General features: G+C 45.0%; 10 protein-coding genes across 14 annotated transcripts in view; 5 read left to right on the top strand and 5 right to left on the bottom strand.

The window, feature by feature from the left end:
- The window catches only part of LOC126559498 (cytochrome c oxidase assembly protein COX16 homolog, mitochondrial), a 163,800-nt gene extending 159,365 nt beyond the window's left edge, over window positions 1-4,435 (bottom strand). The window contains exons 1-2 of the mRNA XM_050215666.1: window positions 4,285-4,435; window positions 4,012-4,206 (exon numbers count right to left, since the gene is read on the bottom strand). Coding sequence (XP_050071623.1) covers window positions 4,014-4,206; window positions 4,285-4,406 — 315 coding nt within the window. The 5' untranslated portion in view covers window positions 4,407-4,435 and the 3' untranslated portion in view covers window positions 4,012-4,013. The remainder of the gene's footprint in view (window positions 1-4,011; window positions 4,207-4,284) is intronic.
- LOC126558330 (actin-related protein 1) overlaps window positions 1-19,956 on the top strand; it is a 309,926-nt gene extending 289,970 nt beyond the window's left edge. Inside the window, exons 2-5 of the mRNA XM_050214326.1 lie at window positions 17,902-18,059; window positions 18,712-18,776; window positions 18,873-19,746; window positions 19,809-19,956. Coding sequence (XP_050070283.1) covers window positions 18,012-18,059; window positions 18,712-18,776; window positions 18,873-19,746; window positions 19,809-19,952 — 1,131 coding nt within the window. The 5' untranslated portion in view covers window positions 17,902-18,011 and the 3' untranslated portion in view covers window positions 19,953-19,956. The remainder of the gene's footprint in view (window positions 1-17,901; window positions 18,060-18,711; window positions 18,777-18,872; window positions 19,747-19,808) is intronic.
- The window catches only part of LOC126557269 (ATP-dependent Clp protease ATP-binding subunit clpX-like, mitochondrial), a 399,590-nt gene that overhangs the window by 213,280 nt on the left and 165,147 nt on the right, over window positions 1-21,163 (bottom strand). Inside the window, exon 1 of one of the 4 annotated variants that reach the window (XM_050212979.1) lies at window positions 8,653-8,659. The exons of the other annotated variants lie outside the window; for them this stretch is intronic. The gene's annotated coding sequence lies outside the window, so the exon portion shown is untranslated. Of the gene's footprint in view, window positions 1-8,652; window positions 8,660-21,163 lie in introns of those variants that run through there. 4 annotated transcript variants of the gene reach the window in all.
- Window positions 1-21,163, top strand: part of LOC126559393 (60S ribosomal protein L32) — a 173,357-nt gene that overhangs the window by 112,565 nt on the left and 39,629 nt on the right. The window lies entirely within an intron of this gene.
- LOC126557064 (BLOC-2 complex member HPS5 homolog) lies at window positions 756-3,634 on the top strand. Its single transcript, XM_050212712.1, has 4 exons — window positions 756-877; window positions 958-1,350; window positions 1,422-1,568; window positions 1,636-3,634. Exons 1-4 carry the CDS (start codon window positions 785-787, stop codon window positions 3,601-3,603), a joined length of 2,601 nt encoding a protein of 866 aa, XP_050068669.1. The 5' UTR covers window positions 756-784; the 3' UTR covers window positions 3,604-3,634.
- Window positions 6,563-9,839, top strand: LOC126556901 (protein AF-9). The gene is made up of 2 exons (XM_050212448.1): window positions 6,563-6,786; window positions 6,858-9,839. Exons 1-2 carry the CDS (start codon window positions 6,606-6,608, stop codon window positions 9,818-9,820), a joined length of 3,144 nt encoding a protein of 1,047 aa, XP_050068405.1. The 5' UTR covers window positions 6,563-6,605; the 3' UTR covers window positions 9,821-9,839.
- LOC126558406 (uncharacterized) lies at window positions 11,864-12,943 on the bottom strand. Its single transcript, XM_050214419.1, has one exon. It carries the CDS (start codon window positions 12,941-12,943, stop codon window positions 11,864-11,866), a length of 1,080 nt encoding a protein of 359 aa, XP_050070376.1.
- Window positions 13,063-13,530, bottom strand: LOC126559464 (tubulin-specific chaperone A). The gene is made up of 2 exons (XM_050215627.1): window positions 13,275-13,530; window positions 13,063-13,200 (listed from the first exon to the last, which is right to left on the bottom strand). The coding sequence occupies exons 1-2, from the start codon at window positions 13,481-13,483 to the stop codon at window positions 13,065-13,067; spliced, it is 345 nt and encodes a 114-aa protein (XP_050071584.1). The 5' UTR covers window positions 13,484-13,530; the 3' UTR covers window positions 13,063-13,064.
- On the top strand, window positions 14,017-14,939 carry LOC126567119 (deoxyhypusine hydroxylase). Its single transcript, XM_050223352.1, has one exon. The coding sequence runs from the start codon at window positions 14,022-14,024 to the stop codon at window positions 14,937-14,939; it is 918 nt and encodes a 305-aa protein (XP_050079309.1). The 5' UTR covers window positions 14,017-14,021.
- On the bottom strand, window positions 15,253-17,467 carry LOC126557494 (BRCA1-associated protein). The gene is made up of 4 exons (XM_050213288.1): window positions 17,184-17,467; window positions 16,756-17,053; window positions 15,684-16,670; window positions 15,253-15,604 (listed from the first exon to the last, which is right to left on the bottom strand). Exons 1-4 carry the CDS (start codon window positions 17,329-17,331, stop codon window positions 15,253-15,255), a joined length of 1,785 nt encoding a protein of 594 aa, XP_050069245.1. The 5' UTR covers window positions 17,332-17,467.

Below are 21,163 nucleotides of genomic sequence, written 5' to 3'. Positions count from 1 at the left end.
GGACAAGAAAGTGATAAGCAGTTGGAACAAAGGAATTAAAGAAAATCAAAACAGAAAGTATTTTACTTCAACAGTGTCTCCCTGTACATCAGTTTATGATTTTTTGTGCGTTATTGACATGGAAGTGCTTTTGATTTTGAAGAAAATATTGTATCATCCATAAAGTTAATTGGGAACAGTATCATCACACCCTGCCCTTTTCATATAAACCTTGTATGTTGCACTTTCTTTCCATTTGACACTTGGCTACGCTTTTCAGCGAATGATGATTACAGTTTGACAGTTTAGGACGAGCAGAGTTTTTTCTCCCCTGCCCGTGTTTAATTATTTGCATTGCTCATAACATTCAACAAAATTGATTTCCTTCCCAATCGATATTCCCCGTCAATGACGCTAATTTTACTAGCTTTTGGTGGAGCATTTTGTTAGCTTTTAACCTATCCTAGCCCTCTCTTTCCGAATGGCGCAGACACACACTGGCCAAGGCGTGAAGTAAAACCGTGCAGTTTTTGTTTCGGGTGCAATTTGTTTGCAATTCGTCTTGACTGGTGACAAAATGATTTAAAGTGAAAATCCGATTTGCAAGGGGCATTATAGCGCGGTAAAAGGTGAAAAAATTGAGGAGATGAAATAGTATTAGAGAACGATGAAAATTGCATGTGCCTGGCAACGACGGCACGGTTGAGCGCCCAATGGTCATTTTCGTTTGCTGGTTGTTCTTATCAAAATATTACCACTGTAAACGAACAGGTTCAAGGAATTCTCGCCCGAAGTCAAGCGCAATATGGATGTAACGAATAAGCAATACGCACTGCGCGATCGTGCAGAGCTCTCGGTCTTCGTTAATCAACCATTTAGAAACAATAGTCGAATTAAGGTGCTGTCGGATGAATATCCACACTTGGTTGGTGCATATTAATAGTTTTTGCTCACTTACATACTTTTTTTTGTTAACAGTTTACCTGCTTCGATTGTTCACCAAAGTACTTCGTGTTTGGAGCCAATTCTGGTAGCCTCTATCTGTACGACCGTGTAACAACTACCTTCCTAGCAATCTTTCCTAGTCAGTTGGGCACCATCGGGAAGGTATCAATTTCGCACAATGAAAAGCAAATCGCCGTCGGCAACCAGACCGGTTTGATCGGTGTACTGCTCGAGCTGGAACCGCCGCACGTGAAGGAGATCCTTTGCACGGAACTAACGCCAACCACCGATGACCGGGAGGGTCAGCCGCTCGAACTGGTCGAGTCCGCGTATGTAACCAGCTTTTGCTGGACGGAAGACGACAAGGAACTGTACTGCGGCGACTCGCGGGGCATTGTTTCGCTAATACAGTTCTCCTTGTTCATGGTACTCGGCGGAAAAATATGCGCGGTAGTTCGCAAAAAAATTGCCTAAACGCTTGCTATGTCTCGTTGCAGGGTCGTAACATTCTTAACATAAGTCTGCATCCGGTGTTGTTGCTCGAAAACCGTATAGTACAAATTGACCGCTATAAGGATCTGTTGCTCGTTTCAACACTTTCCAAGTGTGTGCTTTGCAATACAGCAAGAGAAGAGTTTAAGCAGGTAACAAGCTAGTCATCGATTGTCCGTCGGTTCATTACATCTCAAGTGTCTGTTTTACAATTTGCAGATCGGTAACCGACCAAGAGATGGGCAGTACGGTGCATCCTTTGTTATTGCACAACCGAATAGCTACGGCGGAAAAACGACGCCTTCTCCCCCGCTCATGATTGTCGATGAAGAGGACGTTCGAATATTTTGCTCACGCCCTGGAAGCCGTTTGTGGGAAGCAGATCTCGAAGGGAATGTAATTCGCACACATCAGTTCAAACAGGCGGCTGATAACCGCCGCTACCGTAGGGAACTGCAATGCCTGCAAGAGTCTAAACTAGATTTGATTGGTCCAACGGAACCTGTCACTGGTACGATGATGGTTGTACCATTTCAGGTGCTTTATTCAATTCGTCGACAGTTGCTGCTGGTACACGATCGCTGCCAGCTGTTAATAATTGATCCGCTCCAGTCGAGAATTGTCCTGCGCACCGATGAGTTCACGGACATCGCTCACGTGGCGGTAGTGGACGAGTGGATCTATCTGCTCACTGGCGAGAATAGAGTGTTTCAAGTGCGGGTCGAAATAGAGGGTGAAGAAGATCCTCACTCGACATCATCTGGTCAGCAGGAGGAACGTAGTTCGCACAACAAGTCACCTATGCAGCTAGAATCACGCAAGCAAAAGCAAGGTGTCTACATACTGGACAGCGTACTGAACAACAACGGAAAGCAGCTAAAGGATGGAAAGGAAAGTCCCTTACTACTGTCGACGGAAGCCACCATTAAGGAAGCGCTTGTGTCCGTTGTAAGGGGTAAATATGGGCGTAACATTAAGCAAATGTTCATGGGATACGAGCAGCAGCAGCGTACACAAAACGGCCTACCAGAACGGCCAAAAACATTGCATCTAACGAAGATTTATGAACCCAGCCGTTCGAACGTGTTTGTCAACGGTAATGGACACGCTTTGCTCGCCGAGTTTGGAATTGAAGCTGAACCGGAAGATTTGGATTGCGGCATCGAGGAAGATATAATTGAAGATCTGGTGCGTACCCGTACCGGCCAAACGTTCGGGACCATCCAGATGCAGGGTAAAAAGAAATTTTCCACTTCCCTGCTCGATGGGTACGAAACGTCGGAGGATGATGCCACGGTGCGCAATTTGTACCTTATCTTCCGGTCGTCAATCATCAGCAATCTTAACTTTGCCGACCGTTATGCGAAAATTTTTGACGATTACGATACGGAATCGATTGTTCGACTGTTGCGCAAGTTGGAACAGCTAATGGAGGAAAACGAGGAACCGAATGCACGTGTGAAGTGTATGCGAATATACTTCAACTATCTAAAACCGGAGCTGCTGTGGGAAATTGATTCCGATTCGCGGCAATTCATCAAGGGAGGTTTCATCCTGTGCAACACGACGGAACCGGACGATCGGGCATGCTTGTCACGATTGGTACATTGTGCGCAGTGTGGGTATTATCTAGAGGCGACAGCATCATGCCATTACCAGGAGATCGGAACCTGTCTGATGCAGTACTACTGGTCGCGCAAAGAGTACGACGAATGTTTCGCGATGGTAAAGCAAGTTCCGTACCTGTGGCGGACAATCACACGCTACTACATCCAAGATCGGCGGGAAGATAAGGTGGTGGCATGCGTTTGGAATTTGGCCGATCGGGAGCTGTTTGAACGAGCGGCTGGCGAGATTCCGTTTCAGCTCGAACACTGGAGGAAACTGTTTGAGTTAGTAATTGGCTACCATCAACGGAACGAGATGATGTGCTTGAGATGTGATGCACCTTGCACTCGTCCCGACAATCCGCCGCCGCCATTTAATGGCATAGTCGGTCACGCTGCTGAAGGAACAGCAATCGAATCTCCGTTCCGCCAGTGGAACTATCTGCTTGGTGTCGCTCTGTCACATTTTAATTCACCCCTTGACCTGCTGAGTCTAGTGCGCTGTTATGCGGATCACATTCCACGGGGAGCCATCGCTCCTAGCTTCTACATTCGATGCTTGCTGCTTGAAGCAAAATAAAACAGGTACGCTTGATCAGCGTTTACCTAGCTGCCTTTTTGCTTTTTTACATTAGATGGGCTATTGCTTGGACTTGGCTCCCGTACTCGTAACGCTGGCGTTATTCGTACTTATGTGCCGATCTTGCCATTTGCCACCGGGATAAAGATGCTTTCAGTTAGCGTTTTTTATTAGTGTTGTCTGTGGCGGCGTAGCAAAAGGCTTCAAAAGACAGCAAGTACCAGCCATTACTGTGTAGTAACAAGGAACAAATTAATAATGCCAAATATTTTATTGGTCAATATCGGAACATAAAGCGCTGATGAATAAATTGCGGGAAATAAAATGTATTTTTATGGAAATCACATATTTTTTTACATATTTCTAGCAAGAGAATACAATTTTGTTGTAACACTTTGTTTCAATCACATTCACTGCTTCCCACTAGTTGGGGTAGTTTCTTCCCATGGTCGGGGCCCCCGTATGTTGTCCCAATGTTCAATATCGAGTACCTTAATCTTTTCGTACTCCCCTTCGAGGGTGACTTCCTCTTTCTTCTTCATATTAATACCATACTTTTCGGCTTCCTGTCTTGTTAGTGATCCTTTCTTGGAGAAGGTGTACCTGTGGATGGAAAGGAACAAATACTAGAAAAATTAACGAGAATATATATATATATTTTTTGTTATGTGCTTCGCTTACCTAAGCTGAGCAAATTGTTGCAAACCGAAGGAACCACCAACAATCAGTAGCAAAAACGGAACACCGTATCGAAACGATTTTCGTTTACTGTAGTACAGAAACTTTTGTTGTAAAGAGTTCATGATGTTCTAGACGGCAATGCAAAACACTGGTTTGTGCAGTGGCACGGAAAAACGATCCGTTTTATAGGTAAATACTTTTTTACCGCTCTAAGAAACAACCGGAATGCATGTTTTGTAATCGATTGTTTTTTTTTATTATTTAATCGCACTCGTTGACACTTGCAAATGTCATAATAAATACAATCGATAAGCTTACAATGTGCATTCCACTTCTACGGTTTGAGTTGACACCTTTTTTTGTTTTCAGAAGTAAACAGAAACTATCAAATGAAACAAACATGGTTTAGCAAATACAATAATTTTTTATCTTTTCTTTTCTAGCCTGTTTCTTAATGTAATGCAGGTCTGCGAAGATCTGCTAAACGGATTACAGTTGAATCTTAATTGGGCGCAAAAATGTCACTGTCACACTGCGTTTGCGCCCCCCACAATTTTCCACACATCACGTCCACACACAGACGGCAGACACACAGCTTTTTTTAACATCGGAACTCTTCTCAAGGCGATGGTGCCGAGAAATCAGGCAACATAATCGCGCAAACTAACTCCCGCATAAGTAGGTAGCGTGAAAAAATAATGTAAAGCAAGTGTTGAACGCTACTAAACGCTACATTCGGCTGGTGTACAACTGCGCAAAGTGTTTACTATCCCGCAGAAGTGAAGAGGTTCCGCAGGCCTGCTGTACTTCTCTGTCTTTAATCTACACCTTTGGTATACAGGTGTGGTGATCGATGCAAGTGAAAACGTAGCTTTTCACGGGAATATCGTAGCGCGTCCAAGCTGGTGTCAAAGTGTTTCCCTCCCCCCGGAAACAAGCACACATACGTACGCACACATTCTTCGCGCAGGATATCGAACTTGGGATGAAGTGTGCTCTGACTGTAATGAAGAAGTAGTCACCGGTGGTATTGCGAAGCAGTATAGTGTGAGTTTATTTAAGTTACCAGATTGCTCTAGTATCATCAGTAAAATCGTGTAAAGACTAGTGCGAGCATTGGCGATGAGCAGTGTGAAAAGTGATCACAAAAAAGAGGTGCATTTGTAAGCAAACATACGACGACGAAAGCCTAAGGTGATTGCAGTGCTTGTGTAGTATTATTTGAGTACGAAAGGAGGTCCCCAATCGCCCCCAACATACCGTGGCTTTAAGGTGAGCAAAACGATATCCATCGTATTCTGGCGAGTATAAAGCTTATCCAAGTAGGCTCAATCAATCATGTCGCCAACCAATAATCTCCGTCTCTAAGCGTATGCCGGTGTTTGCCAGTGTTCGTTAATGTGCATACTCATTAAAATACAGTTTTTCCCTGCTTAATGGTGCCAATGGTTCTATTAAGCGTAAAATCCATAGTTTCCTGCTTCCCTATCTGCAAAAGATGTGCCGCGCCAAAGATAAGTTTTGCGGGGAAAACATATGGTAGATGGTAGTGGTAATCGTGATGCACGCTAACTTATCAACTTATTCGCTGCGGCATGTACATAAGAAGGATGCTTTTGGTAGAGAAAAAATGCGAAAAGAAAAACAAATGTTCTGCTGACTTCTTACACCGGATCCTGCTGGAATGTTATGTAAATAACAGGAGACAGCCGTAAATGGTGGTAAAAGAGGTTGCAAAGAAATGGTTTGATATTCTATCAGTAGGTCGGTGCAACGAAAGCGATGCACTTTAACTTTTAGACCGGTGCCTCAGCACTCAAAGACACGCATTGAAAGGCGCAGGATTCGTCGAGTCACCACCATTGCTGATCGCTACTGCCTTTTGGGTTTCTTGGATTCTCCCACATGCTGGTGCAGTGAGAAGAGAATATCGATTTTTCCACTAGAAACCACTAGTGTGCCATGTTTCTTCCATTCAACCACCGGAAGAAGGAACTGCATGCACGCTGCTAGGCTCAAGGATACACTGTTCCCGGCAATCCTGTACGCACCGTGCACATACACACAAACGCATCGGATGACGTAAAGAATCATCAAACTATAATTTACCTTTTTTTTTGGAGCATTTTGTAACGCACAGTAAATGCTTCTTGGTACATTTAATTGTTTGTTAAACTATAAATATTCTAATTGACAATATATCATTTTGCTTTTTTGCAGCAAAAACGCCCGCCCAGCCCCTTATTAAGCCCTTTTTTTAAATCTTAAACGGTAATCGTGGACCGGTGGAAGCTGGAGGTAATAGTGCCCACCAATCTGCCATGTCGGTGAAGATTTGTTTAGAAATAGGTCATGTGGCCTCGGTCAAGAGTAGACCAACCGCGGAAGGATATACGCACGACTGGGAGCTATTTGTGCGCGGACTGGACGGTACCGACATAAGCCATTTTGTGGACAAAGTTATCTTCAATCTACACGAATCCTTCCCAAAACCGAAACGAGGTAGGAATGGTCGCTTTACTTTAAAGGAAACAACAACCTAATACACCCAATATGTTTCTTTTTATCTTCAGTTTTTAAAGAACCACCCTACCTGGTGAAAGAAGCCGGCTATGCTGGTTTCATCCTGCCGGTAGAAATTTACTTCAAAAACCGAGATGATCCAAAAAAGACAGTTTACAACTACGATCTTGACCTGCAGCCGGCAAAACATCAGCGGGAAGAGTACGTGTTTCACCATCCGTCGGACGAGTTCCGGCGAAAGTTGCTGAAGGGTGGTGGAGTGATTATATCGGGCAGTAGCACCGGTTCCGGGTCCGGAGGTAACAGTGTTAGTAATGAGTATAAAAGCAGTCGCGGTCATAGTGGTGGTAGTAGCAGTGGCCCAGCCGAACGATCATCCAGTAGTGGCGGTGGTGGTGGTGGTGGATCATCGCAGGACAAAAAGTCCAAATCGAAAACATCCTCCTCATCGGTCGACGATACGAAAGGGCAGTTTGCTGAACTGTTTGGATCACCGTTCCCGCATAAGTCGAGCGGCGGAAGCAGCAGTAAGGTGTCACCTGATCCGAAACAATCGTCCAACAGCAAGTCATCGCCGGTGGGAACCGGCAGTGGTGGCAAAGCGCCTTCGAGTCAAAAATCATCTTCCGACACAAGGGCGTCGCTTCCCAACTCTTCCAACAGCACCTCATCGATGTCCACATCCTCCAACGTTTCGAAGGAAAAGGACAAATCTTCCTCCTCATCAAAGCACAAACATTCGAGCCCAAATAAGGAAGGCAAAAAATCGGTATCCGCGGCAAGCGGTGGACCGGTAATGGAGGAAAAGACACACAGTAAAGATAAAAAGGACAAAAGCCATTCGAAAGAGCGTGACAAAGGTGGTAGCAGGGAGAAGAGTGCAGTAAACAGTAGTAGTACTAGTAGCAATTCCGGAACCGGTGGTAGTAACAATCAACTTTCCGGTGCAAACGCTATCTCCTCGGCATCATCGATGAAGCGACCGGTAACGGCCAGTCCAAAGAGGTCCAGCACTAGCAGCACAAATAGCAATACTAGCATAAGCAACAACAGTAGCAATTCTACAGTTCCTAATAATAGTGGTAGCAGTAGTAGTAGTGGTGTTTCTACCGGATCCGGATCAACTAGCGCTCAGTCCGGCGTGGGTGGTAAAAGCTCCGACAGCAAACGAAGCACTAGCGAGAAAGAGAAAAAGAGTAGTAAAAAGGAGAAGAAAAGCTACGAAAAGGATAAGGAACGAGCTACCGATTCCAGTTCTACTTCCAATGTGCGGAAGGCTGATCGAAGCGTCGAACCAGCACAAAAGTCCCAAACGAACTCCGCTTCGTTTGTTTCCGGTTCCGCACTGTCGAAAGGTGATGCTCTCCCACCGGGAAGTACGAAATCATCCTCTTCTTCCATCTCTGGAAACAAGACTGGGTCCAACAATACCCCGACATCAGCGCTGGATGGTGTCAAAGATGGCGGGTCAGGCAAGGCGTCCATCACGTCCACCGGTTCAAGTCGTGAGCAGCCTTCATCAAATGCGGCTGGTATTGGGTACACGAAGGACAAAAAAATGCATCAAAATGATACAAACGCTAGCTCGAAACCGGATTCTGCTGGTGCGCTATCAATAACAACATCGGCAAAAGGACCCGAAAAGATGGACAAAATGGACCGGGAAAAGGATGAAGCACGAAAGCACAAGCATAAGAAAAAAGACAAAACGAAGGATAAGGAAAAGGATCGAACTTCGGTCGGGAAGGATAAGAAAGATAGGAAAGACAAGGAAAAACCTGCCGGTGGTGATACTGGCCCCGGAAAAGGGGCCTATTCGACATCGGCGCGAGATCTCGGTGACACGGTTTCGGGAAAGAGTAAATCCCATATCGCTAGCGATTCGTCGGTGAAGCCGAGTGGACACGACCGAGAGAAGAGTTCTTCCACCGGGCATCTTTTCTCCGGATCGTCTTCAGCAGGACGGCTTGGTGGTGTACAGCAAGTAGCGAAATCGAGTACACCAATCGAGCCCCCAGCCGGAACGGCGGGCAGTGGCGAAGAGAATTCGAACGATTCGGATACAGTTACAGGTGCTGGTGGTGGTGGAGATACTAGTCGCACCACTCCCTCCGTGTTGCCGAACGAAAAGGATTCGGAAGCGTCGAACAGCAGTATCGCCGATTTGTTGCCGGCTGGTGGTGCGCCCCATCAGCAAAGACCACCGTCGGCCACCTCGTCCGGCACGACCGGATCAAGTGGCGCACGAACTATAGCTGAATCGGGCGAAAAGTATCACCATCATAAGGGTAAAAAGGATAAAACATCGAAAGCGACAAGCGCCATTGCAACGCCACCGGTTGATAAGAAAGACCACAGTTCCAACAGTGGTGAACCAATCAAACGACGGAAGCGAAAAAATAAGGACGCAGATGGGGATAAATCAAAAGATGCTGGATTGACGGAGCCGCCTACCAACACAATGACGCCGACGGCGACAACGGGCTTTTCCTCGAGGCACAGCCCTTCGCCTCCTTCACCACCCGCATCCTCCAACAGTTTAATGGAGCCACCGTCGAAAATACCAAAGAAGGACGAATCAGTAGGTGGTGGAACCGGTAAAGGCACGTCCCAAGACTCGCTGGTGGAACACACGATGAACAACAACAATAATAATAACAACAACTTCAAGCAATCAATCGGCGGCGGTGGTGGCGGTTCTGCACCGGATGATAACGGTGCCAGCTCGTGCCAGCAAGGTGTTGTTGGTGGCACCACGGGCAATAATCTCAGCGGAAGCAGTATTGGCGGTGGTTCCGGTGGTGTCTCGTTGACCGGTGACTACATGCTAGAGCTGAAAGATCTGCAACAGAAAATTATGACCCTGCAGGACAACACGGAATTGCAGCGAGTGGTTGAGATGATTGCTGCGACTGGTTGCTATGAAATAACGAGTGCAACGTTCGATTTCGATCTGTGTGCGCTGGACCTTATGACGGTGCGACGGTTGCAGAACTTTTTCGCTACCACCTGACAATAGACCGGCATAGAAATTCGGGAACACGATACCGTAATTTCGTAGTGAGAAAGTTTGTGTAGAACAAAAAAAAAACACTAAAATATTGTGTTTAGGGACTGTCGAAAGTGTTTTAGGTAGATCAATTGCATACTAGATCCAGTTTTTCCTTTTTTGTTCGTCGACTTATTTACATAGCTTTAGTATTTGGTTGCTATAGAAATGGAGAGTTTAGTTTACCCTTGTTTTGAAAACGACTGGCCGTGATGATGATGACGGTTCGGAACGAGATTATACATACAACAAGCATGCTTAGATTAGGGAACCACTTCACAGATCCTGCAGAAAAGAACAACACAGATTTCAAGCTAGTTTTGCTCTAAGATAAAAGCGGACGCGGCAGAACGAGTCACGTTATACCGACGCTTATTTATGTCTTTTAAGCATATTTTTTGCCGACTGTTTAATAATAATGTCCACGGAAAGGAAGCTGATGGAGCTGGAAGAGTCAGACGACGTTAAACAGTATAGTGTTAGGGGCACCGATCCGGACCGAAGAAGGACAAATGTGTGTGTGTAAGTAAAACATATACTTTTTTTATTGGCATTACAAAATGAAATGCAATAAGTACAAATTTTTGTATTGGTGTTGAACAAAACTGCAAACAAAACAGGAAATTTAGCAAACGTACGCAAACAACGAACTAAGTACAGCACACACACACACTCTTTGTGGAGCATTTCAGCTGTAGTTCCGTTTGTATCTAGTTTCACGAGTTGTTTTAAACTCAACAACATTTTTATTTTCTTTTCCCTTACAATACTCTACCCCCGGGAAGCGAGACAGCAGTGACTTCAATGATTCATCATATGTTTATCATAAGTGGTCCACTATTTCGATTAAATCGTTCCTCATATGTCTACTGTTGAAACTGTTTCTGTTTTAACCTAACGGTACCTCTTTCTGTTAGAAGTCGATCGTAATGTAAGGTCATGAAGGAACGGCTAGTTGGTGCTGGTTGAAATGCATAATTTATCGGCAATGATAATAGCCATGGCAGGGAAAGGGCATAAAGTTTTAGCGCGCTACGCTAGAAATACGTAATTTATTGATGAATTTCATCCCGCAATTCTCAACCTCTCAAGCTAATAATCCCCTTAAAAGATGAAACGAAGTAGAAAGGTAGGTTAGGGTATATATATACGACGCACATTTAGTTGTACTGCACGCGTGTATAGATAGAGAGTATTGTAAATTAGTGTGGTTTTGTACTCAAGCAGTAAACATGGAGTGGTTGATGGTGGCGGCTGGTGTTGTGTTAGAAACGTGCTCTAGTGGCTTAAGAAAGAAGAAACACGCAGACACACGGTGCTGCCATTAGGAGGTAATTGATTAAGCTAGGCGACTTTTTGTTTTTGTTTGAAACCTTTGTTTCATCATATAACACACGACGCAGATTTGTTAGATAATGAATGATTCATAAAATAGCGCCAGAACACGCTGTATAAAGATTTGATTCAACTGGTTAAGTAAAGTATTGGTTATAGCAAAGTTAAGATCATCGTTAATGTGTGGTATTTGAAAAAAAAATTATGTTGCCAATATAATACATTACTGGCTATTGTAAAGTAAATTATAAAAAAGGAGCTTTTTCTAGAGGAATTTGGTAATGATAAAAATTGAACTGAAAGCATCACACATACTGAACAAAAACAAGAAAGAGCTCACGATTGTAAATAGGTAGCGTCATACAACATGCGTAATATAAGTTATGAAACAAAACCCCCCTGATAAGCAACAAACCGATGTGGGGAACGTGTGTAAATATAAATACATTATTAATTTGAACATTATCAACTTAAACTGTAAGAATTGTAGCATAACGTAATAAAAATAAATCACACAAATATTGTCACCATAATGCTTGCCGTTAATCTTTACCATCTCTATGTGTGTGTGTGTGAGCACCTTACTTTATTAGCCGTTAGTAATAATCATCTCTTACATTTAGCAAACATTATTTTCACACTTTGAGCCAACGACCGTCGTCCGCTTTTATTTCATTGTTCGATCTTATTTGTCTCTCGATACACTTCCCATTCCGGTAACGGTTGTTCCGGCGGTACAATCCACGTATTCACCATTCTCCCCTGCTCGAGCTGTTGATCCGGATAAGCTGGCAAGGAATACTTATCCCACGCTCGACGTACGACTATAAGCTCCTGCCACCAGTCTTTCGATTGATGGCCAAATATTCCACCTATCGCAGCAGCCGTACCGAACAGCACCTTGCGCCAACGATTTTCACGCCGACGACTAACGTTGCCGATGGATTGACGGTTTAGTTCGTCCTGTAATCGCTTCTCCTCTTTAACACACTCGCCTACTTTGCCTTTCCATTCTGCTATGAGCGCATTCATTCGGGAGACGAATTGTTCCTTCGATTGTGTGTCAACTGCTTGATTCTGCCTTTGCTGGCACAGGTGTAGTGATTTTTCGAATCTAGTTAGCATTCGTTTAGCTCTAGCCTTTCGCTGGCGAACGTCTGTTAGTATGAGTGTCTTCTTTTGTAGTTCTTCGCGGGCAATTCGTTCCCGGTTTAGTCGATCCTTCCATTCTGATTCCCAGGAGGCTATTTCCTGTAACCGTTCGATACGGACCTTTTGTTCAGCGGTGCGTTCCGATTGAAGACGTTTATGGCGACGTTTTAGCCATGCTCGTTTCTTGCGGCGTGCGGTAAGCTTCTGGTGTAAGAATTGCTTGCGCTCAACATTTTCCAGCGGTTCTAGAATGTCCTGTAGAATGCCTTTCAACTGTTCTGCACGGTCTAGCTCTTCTGTCCATTTCGTATCAATTTTATCTTGCTGTACCAGCTCATCCAGAACCAATTTTGAATGTTTTAGGTTTTCCAACACTTTAAGTGCTTTGCAAAGTTCTACGCCGTAAGTAGAAATATCGACGGGGACCGTTGAGCGAAGGATTAGGTCATCTTTTTGGTTAGTTTCGTGTTTTGAAGTAGATAAAAATTGTTGTACTCTTTGCGCGTCGGATACACGAAGCTGCTCCAACAGTGAGGGATGTGGAAATGAATCATCAATTGGAGGAGGCGGCTTCGATACGTCCATCTCGTGTGCAAACATTTTAAGGTCAATTTTTTTTAAAGGAAATGGTAAGATTTTGCGTGAATCAATAAGCTTCTAGTGTAAATGCGGGTGTTGCGCCTTAAAACTACAGTTGCTGCCAAGCAAGCGGTTCCGCTGTCTATCCAGTTATCTTTTGCGGAAGATTAACTTTGGCGTCATCCAGCACCGCAACCGCTGCTTGATACTGATCCGATTCCTTAAGCTCCTCTTCGTTTTTGATCATTTCTGAAAGTTCCTCGTAAGCTTTAGCCAAACTATTGCGAGGAATGGATAAGAGGGATAGAGAGCGTCACACACGTGCATACATATGGATGATTCCTACACTTACCGTCGCTGACAGTCCGGAATCATCATCATTGATTCCTGCAGAACTTCTTCCTGCTTTCGCAGCACATGGTCATCGGAACCGGATGCTTTCAGCTTGTCGATACGGTTCTGCTGCGTAACGACTTCCTTTTCGTACACAACTTTTTCCTTGGACAAGCGCTTCACAACACCTGTTTTGATGGTTAGCTGGCGAAGGCGAGGATCGGACATTTCAGATCGATTTTTAAGAGGCACGCTACAGTTAGGACTGGAAAAGCACACGGAAATCGTTTGCGAGACAATGAAATAGAGATTTATACTGAACTATGCGTGAAACTAACGAGGAAGCCGGCTTACTTGATACCGTTTCACAACGGTGAATTATTAGTCATCGTGCGTCACCTGAAAACATGACATGACGCGAACAAACAAAAACACGAAAAAGATTTTTTAGAACTTTTCATGAAATAACTAAAGCATAACGTGTCCGAAAACTAGCTTAATAAATTGAAATGCTAAAAAAAGGAAATAATTATTTCATTCAACATTAAACGCATAGTATTGTAAGCCAAAAAACACTCACTATTTTCCGTCTTCCACGCGACTTTCCACTGCTCATTACACTACATATAGTAAACAAACGGCTGTCAGTCGTGCTTGTTTGACGGATTTGCAAAAAATCCCAAATATTCAAAGAGCACACACACCTAGCGTGCTTGTTTCGTGGTGAAATAGTTCCGCACCGTGCTAGCTTAGAAAGCTTAAAATAATGGTGCAAGTAGAGGAAAATAAAGTAATTGCCATCGCCGATGTGTTAAACAACCGTGAGCGACCTCTCAAGGAACGATTTCGTGCATTATTTACGCTGCGGAACATTGGCGGTGAACGTGCACTCGAGTCCATCGGTCGGTGTTTTGATGATGAGTCGGCATTGCTGAAGCACGAGCTGGCCTACTGTCTGGGCCAGATGCAAGACGTTCGAGCCATTCCTATGCTAACCCGTGTGCTTGCAGACGTACAGCAAGAACCGATGGTAAGACACGAGGCCGCAGAAGCGCTCGGTGCCATTGGGGACAGCTCGATCGAGGAAACGTTGGTCAGCTTCAGCAAGGATCCCGTGATAGAGGTTGCAGAAACGTGTGAAATTGCACTCGAACGGGTACGGTGGTTGAAGGAAAAGAAAGCGAAGGAAGCACTGAAAGACAACAACCCGTACGCATCGGTCGATCCTACGCCACCGGCCGCTTCCAAGAGTGTCGAAGAGTTGAAGCAAATCCTCATGGATGAATCGGATACGCTTTTTAACCGATATCGAGCTATGTTTGCACTGCGTAATTTGCGCACCGAGGAAGCAACGCTGGCGCTGGCCACCGGGCTGAAAGGTAAAAGTGCACTCTTCCGGCACGAAGTTGCATTCGTGCTGGGACAGCTACAGGAAGAATGTAGTGTACCGTTTTTGATTGAAAGTTTGCGCGATCCGGCCGAAAACGAAATGGTGCGACACGAGTGTGCGGAAGCGCTTGGAGCGATTGCGACGGACGAGTGTACCCGGGTGCTGAACGAATTTCTGCGGGACGAAAAGCGCGTGGTAAAGGAAAGCTGCGAAGTAGCGTTGGATATGTGCGAGTATGAAAACAGTCCCGAGTTTCAGTACGCCGATACGCTCGTAAAGGTGAATGAAGTGTAACAAAGGTGTGTGAGATGTGTGTAAATATACGTGATTACATGGACAAACACACGAAGATGGATGCATTTCACACAGAAAGCTGTATTTCATCATGCTCTTGCTCCAAAATTCATTACTATCTTACGAAACTTCCTATAGCTAGTTGGCGAAGGAAATAAAAACCACGAAGAAAATTTATCACAATTCCAAAACTTCCATACTCTATAGCTAAATGTGTCGAACCTCTGATAGTCCGAAAAACTGTGCGTAACTTACTAGAATTCTAGAGGGTAGACATTAACTTAGCAATATTAATGTAGCTCGTGAGGACCTCTTACTTTCGTCTCTGCCGACGTTTGGCTTTAGCAGCCCCATTACCGCCAGTACCAACGGACAGTGCACCATTAGCGGATATGGAGGATGCGGCTGCTGCAACGGCATCGACCGGAAGCACCACTGTCCCATCGACGAGTTCACTTTTAAGTTCCGAACCGGCTATTGTGTTCTGTGCCTCCATGTAAAACATAAGATCACGCACTTGCTCCTTTAACTCGACGATTTCCTGCTCCTTTTCTGTGCATTGTTTCTCGAGGGTGGAAAATTTGGTCTGCCACGTAATTTGGTTCGCTTGTAGCGTTTTTCCAAACTGTTTTTCTTCGGCCAGCTCCCCTAAAACGGTGCTCAATCTGCAAGAATGAAACAAGCATTAGCAACTTATCGCAAGTAGGTCGTAGTTGGACGTCGTGGAATCGGTTGCCGGCTTACTTTGATGTTATTTGAGTGATTTTCCTTTCCAGACTGGATTTCTCCTTCGTGAGTGCTTGCAGTTTTACTTCCAGTTCGGCCGTCTTTTTCTTCGCCTGCTCGTTATCTTCTTGCAGCTTCTGTCGTTCGCCACTGACAATGGATTCGAGCCGAGACAAACGTTCCTCGTAGTAATCGCGCTGCGCATCCAGCTGCGATGTCAGCAGGTAAGTGAATTCCAGTTGCATCGAGTCAATTTTCTCCTCCCCATCATCACCACCGGGCGACTGTGTTGCGACGAGCTTTCCATCTGATTTGCTTTGAAGCAAGCGATGGACAAAATTATCTCCGGCGTAATCCCACACACGGTTCGTACCGAGCTGTAATGCGTACGTGTGATTAGTCGTCCGATAGTGGGACGCGGCGTGGCCACCCTGATAGCGACCGCATCCGATATGGCCGCAGATAAGACAGATCCACAGTGCCTCTGTGCCTTCGCATTCCATGCAAACGGACTGCTCGGAAAGTTCCGGCGTTTGGACGCAACGGCACACGGGACAGGTCGAATCGCCCCACTTGTTTAAGCAACCGGCATGGAACACGTGATTGCACAGGATGGTTAGCACACCGTCCACACTTTCGTCCATACGCTCAAGACAAACGGGACAGGACGGGAGCTCGGTGTGTCCCTGCGGGGTCAAGCAACAATCATCTAAACCCCACTCGACGCTCGATACCCAAACTGCGTGACAGAGCGTGTCCGGTTCCAGAGTGTTATACGGTGCACCGTTGAACGTTTTGTAAAATTCGATCGCACCTTCAACGCAACGAAACTCGAGCAGTACCATAAATTGATTTGGTGAACCGTCACGCAGGATGCGCACATGCTGGATCTCCTTCTGGCACGGTGCGATAAAGTCGAGTATATCGTGGCAGTTAAGCGACGACGGTACGGCAATCAGACAAAGTATTTTTGAAACACCACCTTCCGAAAGATCCGCCCGTTCGCTGTGAATGTACCAGTGGTGTCTCATTTAGTGTCACTTACGTAGTCATTTACTGTAGTCATTTACGTAACCTCTCGAATACTTACTTCCGCTTGAACAGATGAAGGATGCCTTTGGTGACTTCAACGAATGGATTGCCGGAAAAGAAATTTATCTCTCCCAGAATCTCGGTGGCCGATGGTGGGGGTACCTCATCCATCGGTGTTTGTTCGCGGGAGCTTTTTGGCAGTATACCACGATACTCGTCGACCGGTACCGGTCCACCATCCAGCGCCCGGTTACGATAGCTTTCAATGGTAATTTTCTTCGGCTTTCTTTGACCCCGCATCTCTCGCTGCAGACGTGGATTGTTGGGATGTTCGTTCGATACCGCACCAGCTGCTTCTGCGATGTATAGAATCGAGCAAAGGAAGTCACAAAATGATCGAATCGTTTGCGGGATCTCGCTACTCTACGACCAGCATGCACTACTGACAGTGTGTATTTATTGGGCTATAATTAAAATGCATCTTACCATCGCCAACTGCGCTACCACCCATTGCTGCGCCATCATCACAGGCAGATCCGGATTCCGAGTTGCCTAACATGATCGTCGACTGACTACGACTGCGGCCGGCAACTAATTCAATCTTCAGCAAACATAAAGAAACCAATGCAGACATTTATGACGCTGCCACGGTCATAATCCAATTACACCAGTAACGCGAAAGTGAAAAATGCAAACCACGAATGGCGGAAGGTCAAACGATTAGCTGGCGTCGTCCGTGCGGTTGCTACTATTCTATCTCCAACAGCACACACACACACCACTTTACTTTTGCGTGATCTTTTTACTTGTTTTAATTACAAATCCGATTGATTATTTCATTTATCGCTTCTGGGAAACGTAGGCACGATATGGTACGCGAAATGCACTGGGGAAATTTTCGTCTGTGGAATCAAAACAAAGAACATCAGTTTGACACTTTTTGTTATTTTTTCCGCTCAAGGTTGCTATACAAAACACGATACACCTTGATGGCATATAATGTTGGGGCGAAATTGAGGCTTTTTTTTGTTTTCGAGAGCGAAAACTAGCTGTCAAAACAGAACAGAGTGTGTGTGTGTGTGTGTGCACGTATGCGCTAGTGTGTGTGTGTGTGTGGGAAGTGTGCTGTCATCAGAGAACGACGGAAAACGGTCTTTCTCGCCACCCCTTCTCCATAAACGCAATTTAGCAAAGGAAAAATTCTTTTTACCGTTTTGCAAACAGACTTTTTCCGTTTTTAGGCTACATTTCCTATTGCTTCCGGTTGTTCGGTATTTCCCGGAAGTTTGCACAGCACCGCAAAAGTACAGCGCAATGGAGCCTTATGATGTGATAGTGAATCAACCGGTCGTCATCGACAACGTAAGTAGCAGTTCCTCCGCCTCTGGGAAAGGTGGACGACGCCCGGGTGTGCAACGGAGCAGGTGACGTGAGAGAAATAGAAAAGCTGTCTCGAGCGATTTACCTCCGTCTGATGTGTGTACGGTGTATGAACACATCCGTGAAGGGGAAACAATGACATCACTGGAATGTATTCTTCACAACTTTATCTAAGAAATCCCATCAAAAGATGTCCGAGGGTTTACTTTAAAATTTTCTTTACTACTGAAAAGAACAGCTATAACCAAGCTGCATCATGATTTGTTACAGAACAAAGCGAAAATCTCAAAACCGCTTGTCGGAACCATAGCCCGTCGAGCAGCGATGCAGGTGGAGATAATGCTCGGTCGGGTGCGTTAGTTCCGAAAAACTTCGTTTCAATGGACGTCGGAATTCGGGCAACTGTTGCAGCAATTCGATACGGTCCCGGTAGTAGTCACGCTGCTGTTGACATCGCAAGTAAAATTCATCCACTTCGGCCATTCGGCTACGATCAAACACGGTCAAGTTTGGATTTGGGGGTACAAGGGCGCCCAGCGTACGGCGGATTTGTTTCACACGCTCTGCGTACATTGCAGAAATACGGTTTTATTCGTAGCGAATAATAATCGATCTTTCGCGTCTTTCTTTACAGGGTTCCGGAATGATAAAGGCTGGCTTCGCTGGCGATCACATACCAAAGTGTCGTTTTCCCAATTAGTAAGTGTATTTTGCTCTGCTTCAATGTCTACTACGTACGTAAATTTGCTACGTAATAATGTGATTGTTTTCTCCTTTGCATTGTCAACCGTACAGTATGGGCCGGCCGAAACATGTGCGTGTAATGGCCGGCGCACTCGAAGGGGACATGTTCGTGGGACCAAAGGCGGAAGATTATCGGGGACTGTTAAGCATCCGCTACCCGATGGAGCACGGTATTGTGACGGACTGGAACGATATGGAAAAGATCTGGACGTACATCTACAGCAAGGATGAGCTGTCCACCTTTGCCGAGGAGCATCCGGTGCTGCTTACCGAGGCACCACTGAATCCGCGAAAGAACCGTGAAAAGGCGGCGGAAATTTTCTTCGAAACGTTCAACGTGCCCGCACTGTTCGTGTCGATGCAGGCCGTGCTGAGTCTGTACGCAACTGGGCGCGTCACGGGGGTAGTGTTGGACTCGGGCGACGGTGTAACACACGCCGTGCCCATATTCGAAGGTTTCGCTATGCCGCACAGCATCATGCGGGTGGATATTGCGGGCAGGGATGTATCTCGCTATTTAAAGACATTGATCCGGAAGGAAGGGTTCAGCTTCCGCACGACGGCCGAGTTTGAGATAGTACGCTCGATCAAGGAAAAGGTATGCTCGCTGGCGACGAACCCGCTAAAAGAGGAGACGGTCGATACGGAAAAAACGAAGTACGTGCTGCCGGACGGAAATGTGCTTGAGATTGGGCCGGCGTGTTACCGGGCACCGGAAGTGCTGTTCCGCCCGTACATGCTTGGGGAGGAGTGCGAAGGCATACACGAGGTGCTAATATACTCGATCCAAAAGTCCGACATGGATCTGAGAAAAATGCTCTACCAGAACATTGTATTATCGGGCGGATCGACCCTGTTCAAGGGTTTCGGCGATCGATTGCTATCGGAGATTCGGAAACACGTGGCGAAGGATATGAAGATTAGGGTAGGTAGAGTGAAGCTACTATGATTCTAGTATTAATATTTCAAGTCAATGCCTCGTTTTAGATTGCCGCCCCACAAGAACGTATCTATTCGACCTGGATGGGTGGATCAATTTTGGCCTCTCTCGACACATTCAAGAAAATGTGGGTTTCCAAGCGAGAGTTCGACGAAGACGGTCAACGGGCGATTCATAGGAAAACGTTTTAAGTTGTTGGAAAGTCACCTGGAAAGCGTCGTCCGTTTCGGTAACATTTTTTAATGGGTACACACATACACACACAAACTCAAACTGGACATGTTTGGCTGTGTCTGCTGAAGAGTAAGAGGAATAGGTGAAAAGTTTTGCGGGACCGGATGTAAGACATTGTAGAATGATTTTGAGTAGCCACTTGAAGATGCTTCCCTCTCAGGTTCATACTGGTTACGATATCAAGAAAATCGGTAAAAAAGGCACAATACCGGGCAGAATTATACTTCAAAAGTTAGTTGCGCGCTTTCACGTCCTTTTTTGGTCCTCGATCCACAGTAGAATCGTTTGCAGATTTATTTTATAAATACTATACTTTTTATTTATCCGTGATTTATAAAGGCATTTTCATTGATAAACAATTATTCGCCGGATAACATTGTATGTGAATAGATCGTAAACTAATTTAAGCTATGTCCGTTTTGAGACAAAACAGTGTTCAGCTTCATGGTTTGGGGGGCAAAGAGCGTTGAACAATGCGCGCACAGAAATTCTCCATCACACTGAACTAGACACGCTATGGTCAAATTTGGGAGCAGCTTGTATAGCAGCAAGCAATACCCCGTATGAAGTAGGATGTTTTGAACCACTATAAACATTTTTAGTTTTCGGTTCTTCCAAATCTTGATACCCCGTTGCCTTTGTCCTGTTGATTCTTACTGTACTGTAACAATCTGTGTGTGTTCGTTTGGTTTTAATGTGTTTAAATTAGTTTTTTTTGTTCTGTTAGCATCTTTTTTTTTTTTTGATAAATGTTCACCATTGTGCGATAGAATCACCTTCATTCCAAGTTCTATATTGCATAGTAAAATATGCGTGCAATCGTTTCATGTGTTTTTTTAACTTGTTCCTTTCCTTTTTTTGTGCAAAAAACTGCTAGCTGTAATGCTTTTGAAGATCACTCATGTGGCAATAAGAAATATTGAATAGTCGCAAAACAACGCTTCCCCTTTTCTTGTGTTTGTGTGTATTCTTTCATCAATTAACACGAATTAGGATATGGTTTAGTAATTTATATTCAATAACAAATTATCTATTAACGTAAATGAAAAATACAATTGCGGTGCGAAACATGCACCAAAACACAGTCGCACATGAATTGAAATTATAAAAGTGCATATAAACGAGCATACAAAAAAAAAGAGCCGGTAAAGATGACGGATAACAACTT

This window comes from Anopheles maculipalpis, chromosome 2RL (genome assembly GCF_943734695.1).
Source record: "Anopheles maculipalpis chromosome 2RL, idAnoMacuDA_375_x, whole genome shotgun sequence".
NCBI lineage: Eukaryota > Metazoa > Arthropoda > Insecta > Diptera > Culicidae > Anopheles > Anopheles maculipalpis.
The sequence above is the reverse complement of the archived record's forward strand: the minus strand, read 5'-3'. Positions and strand labels throughout refer to the sequence as shown.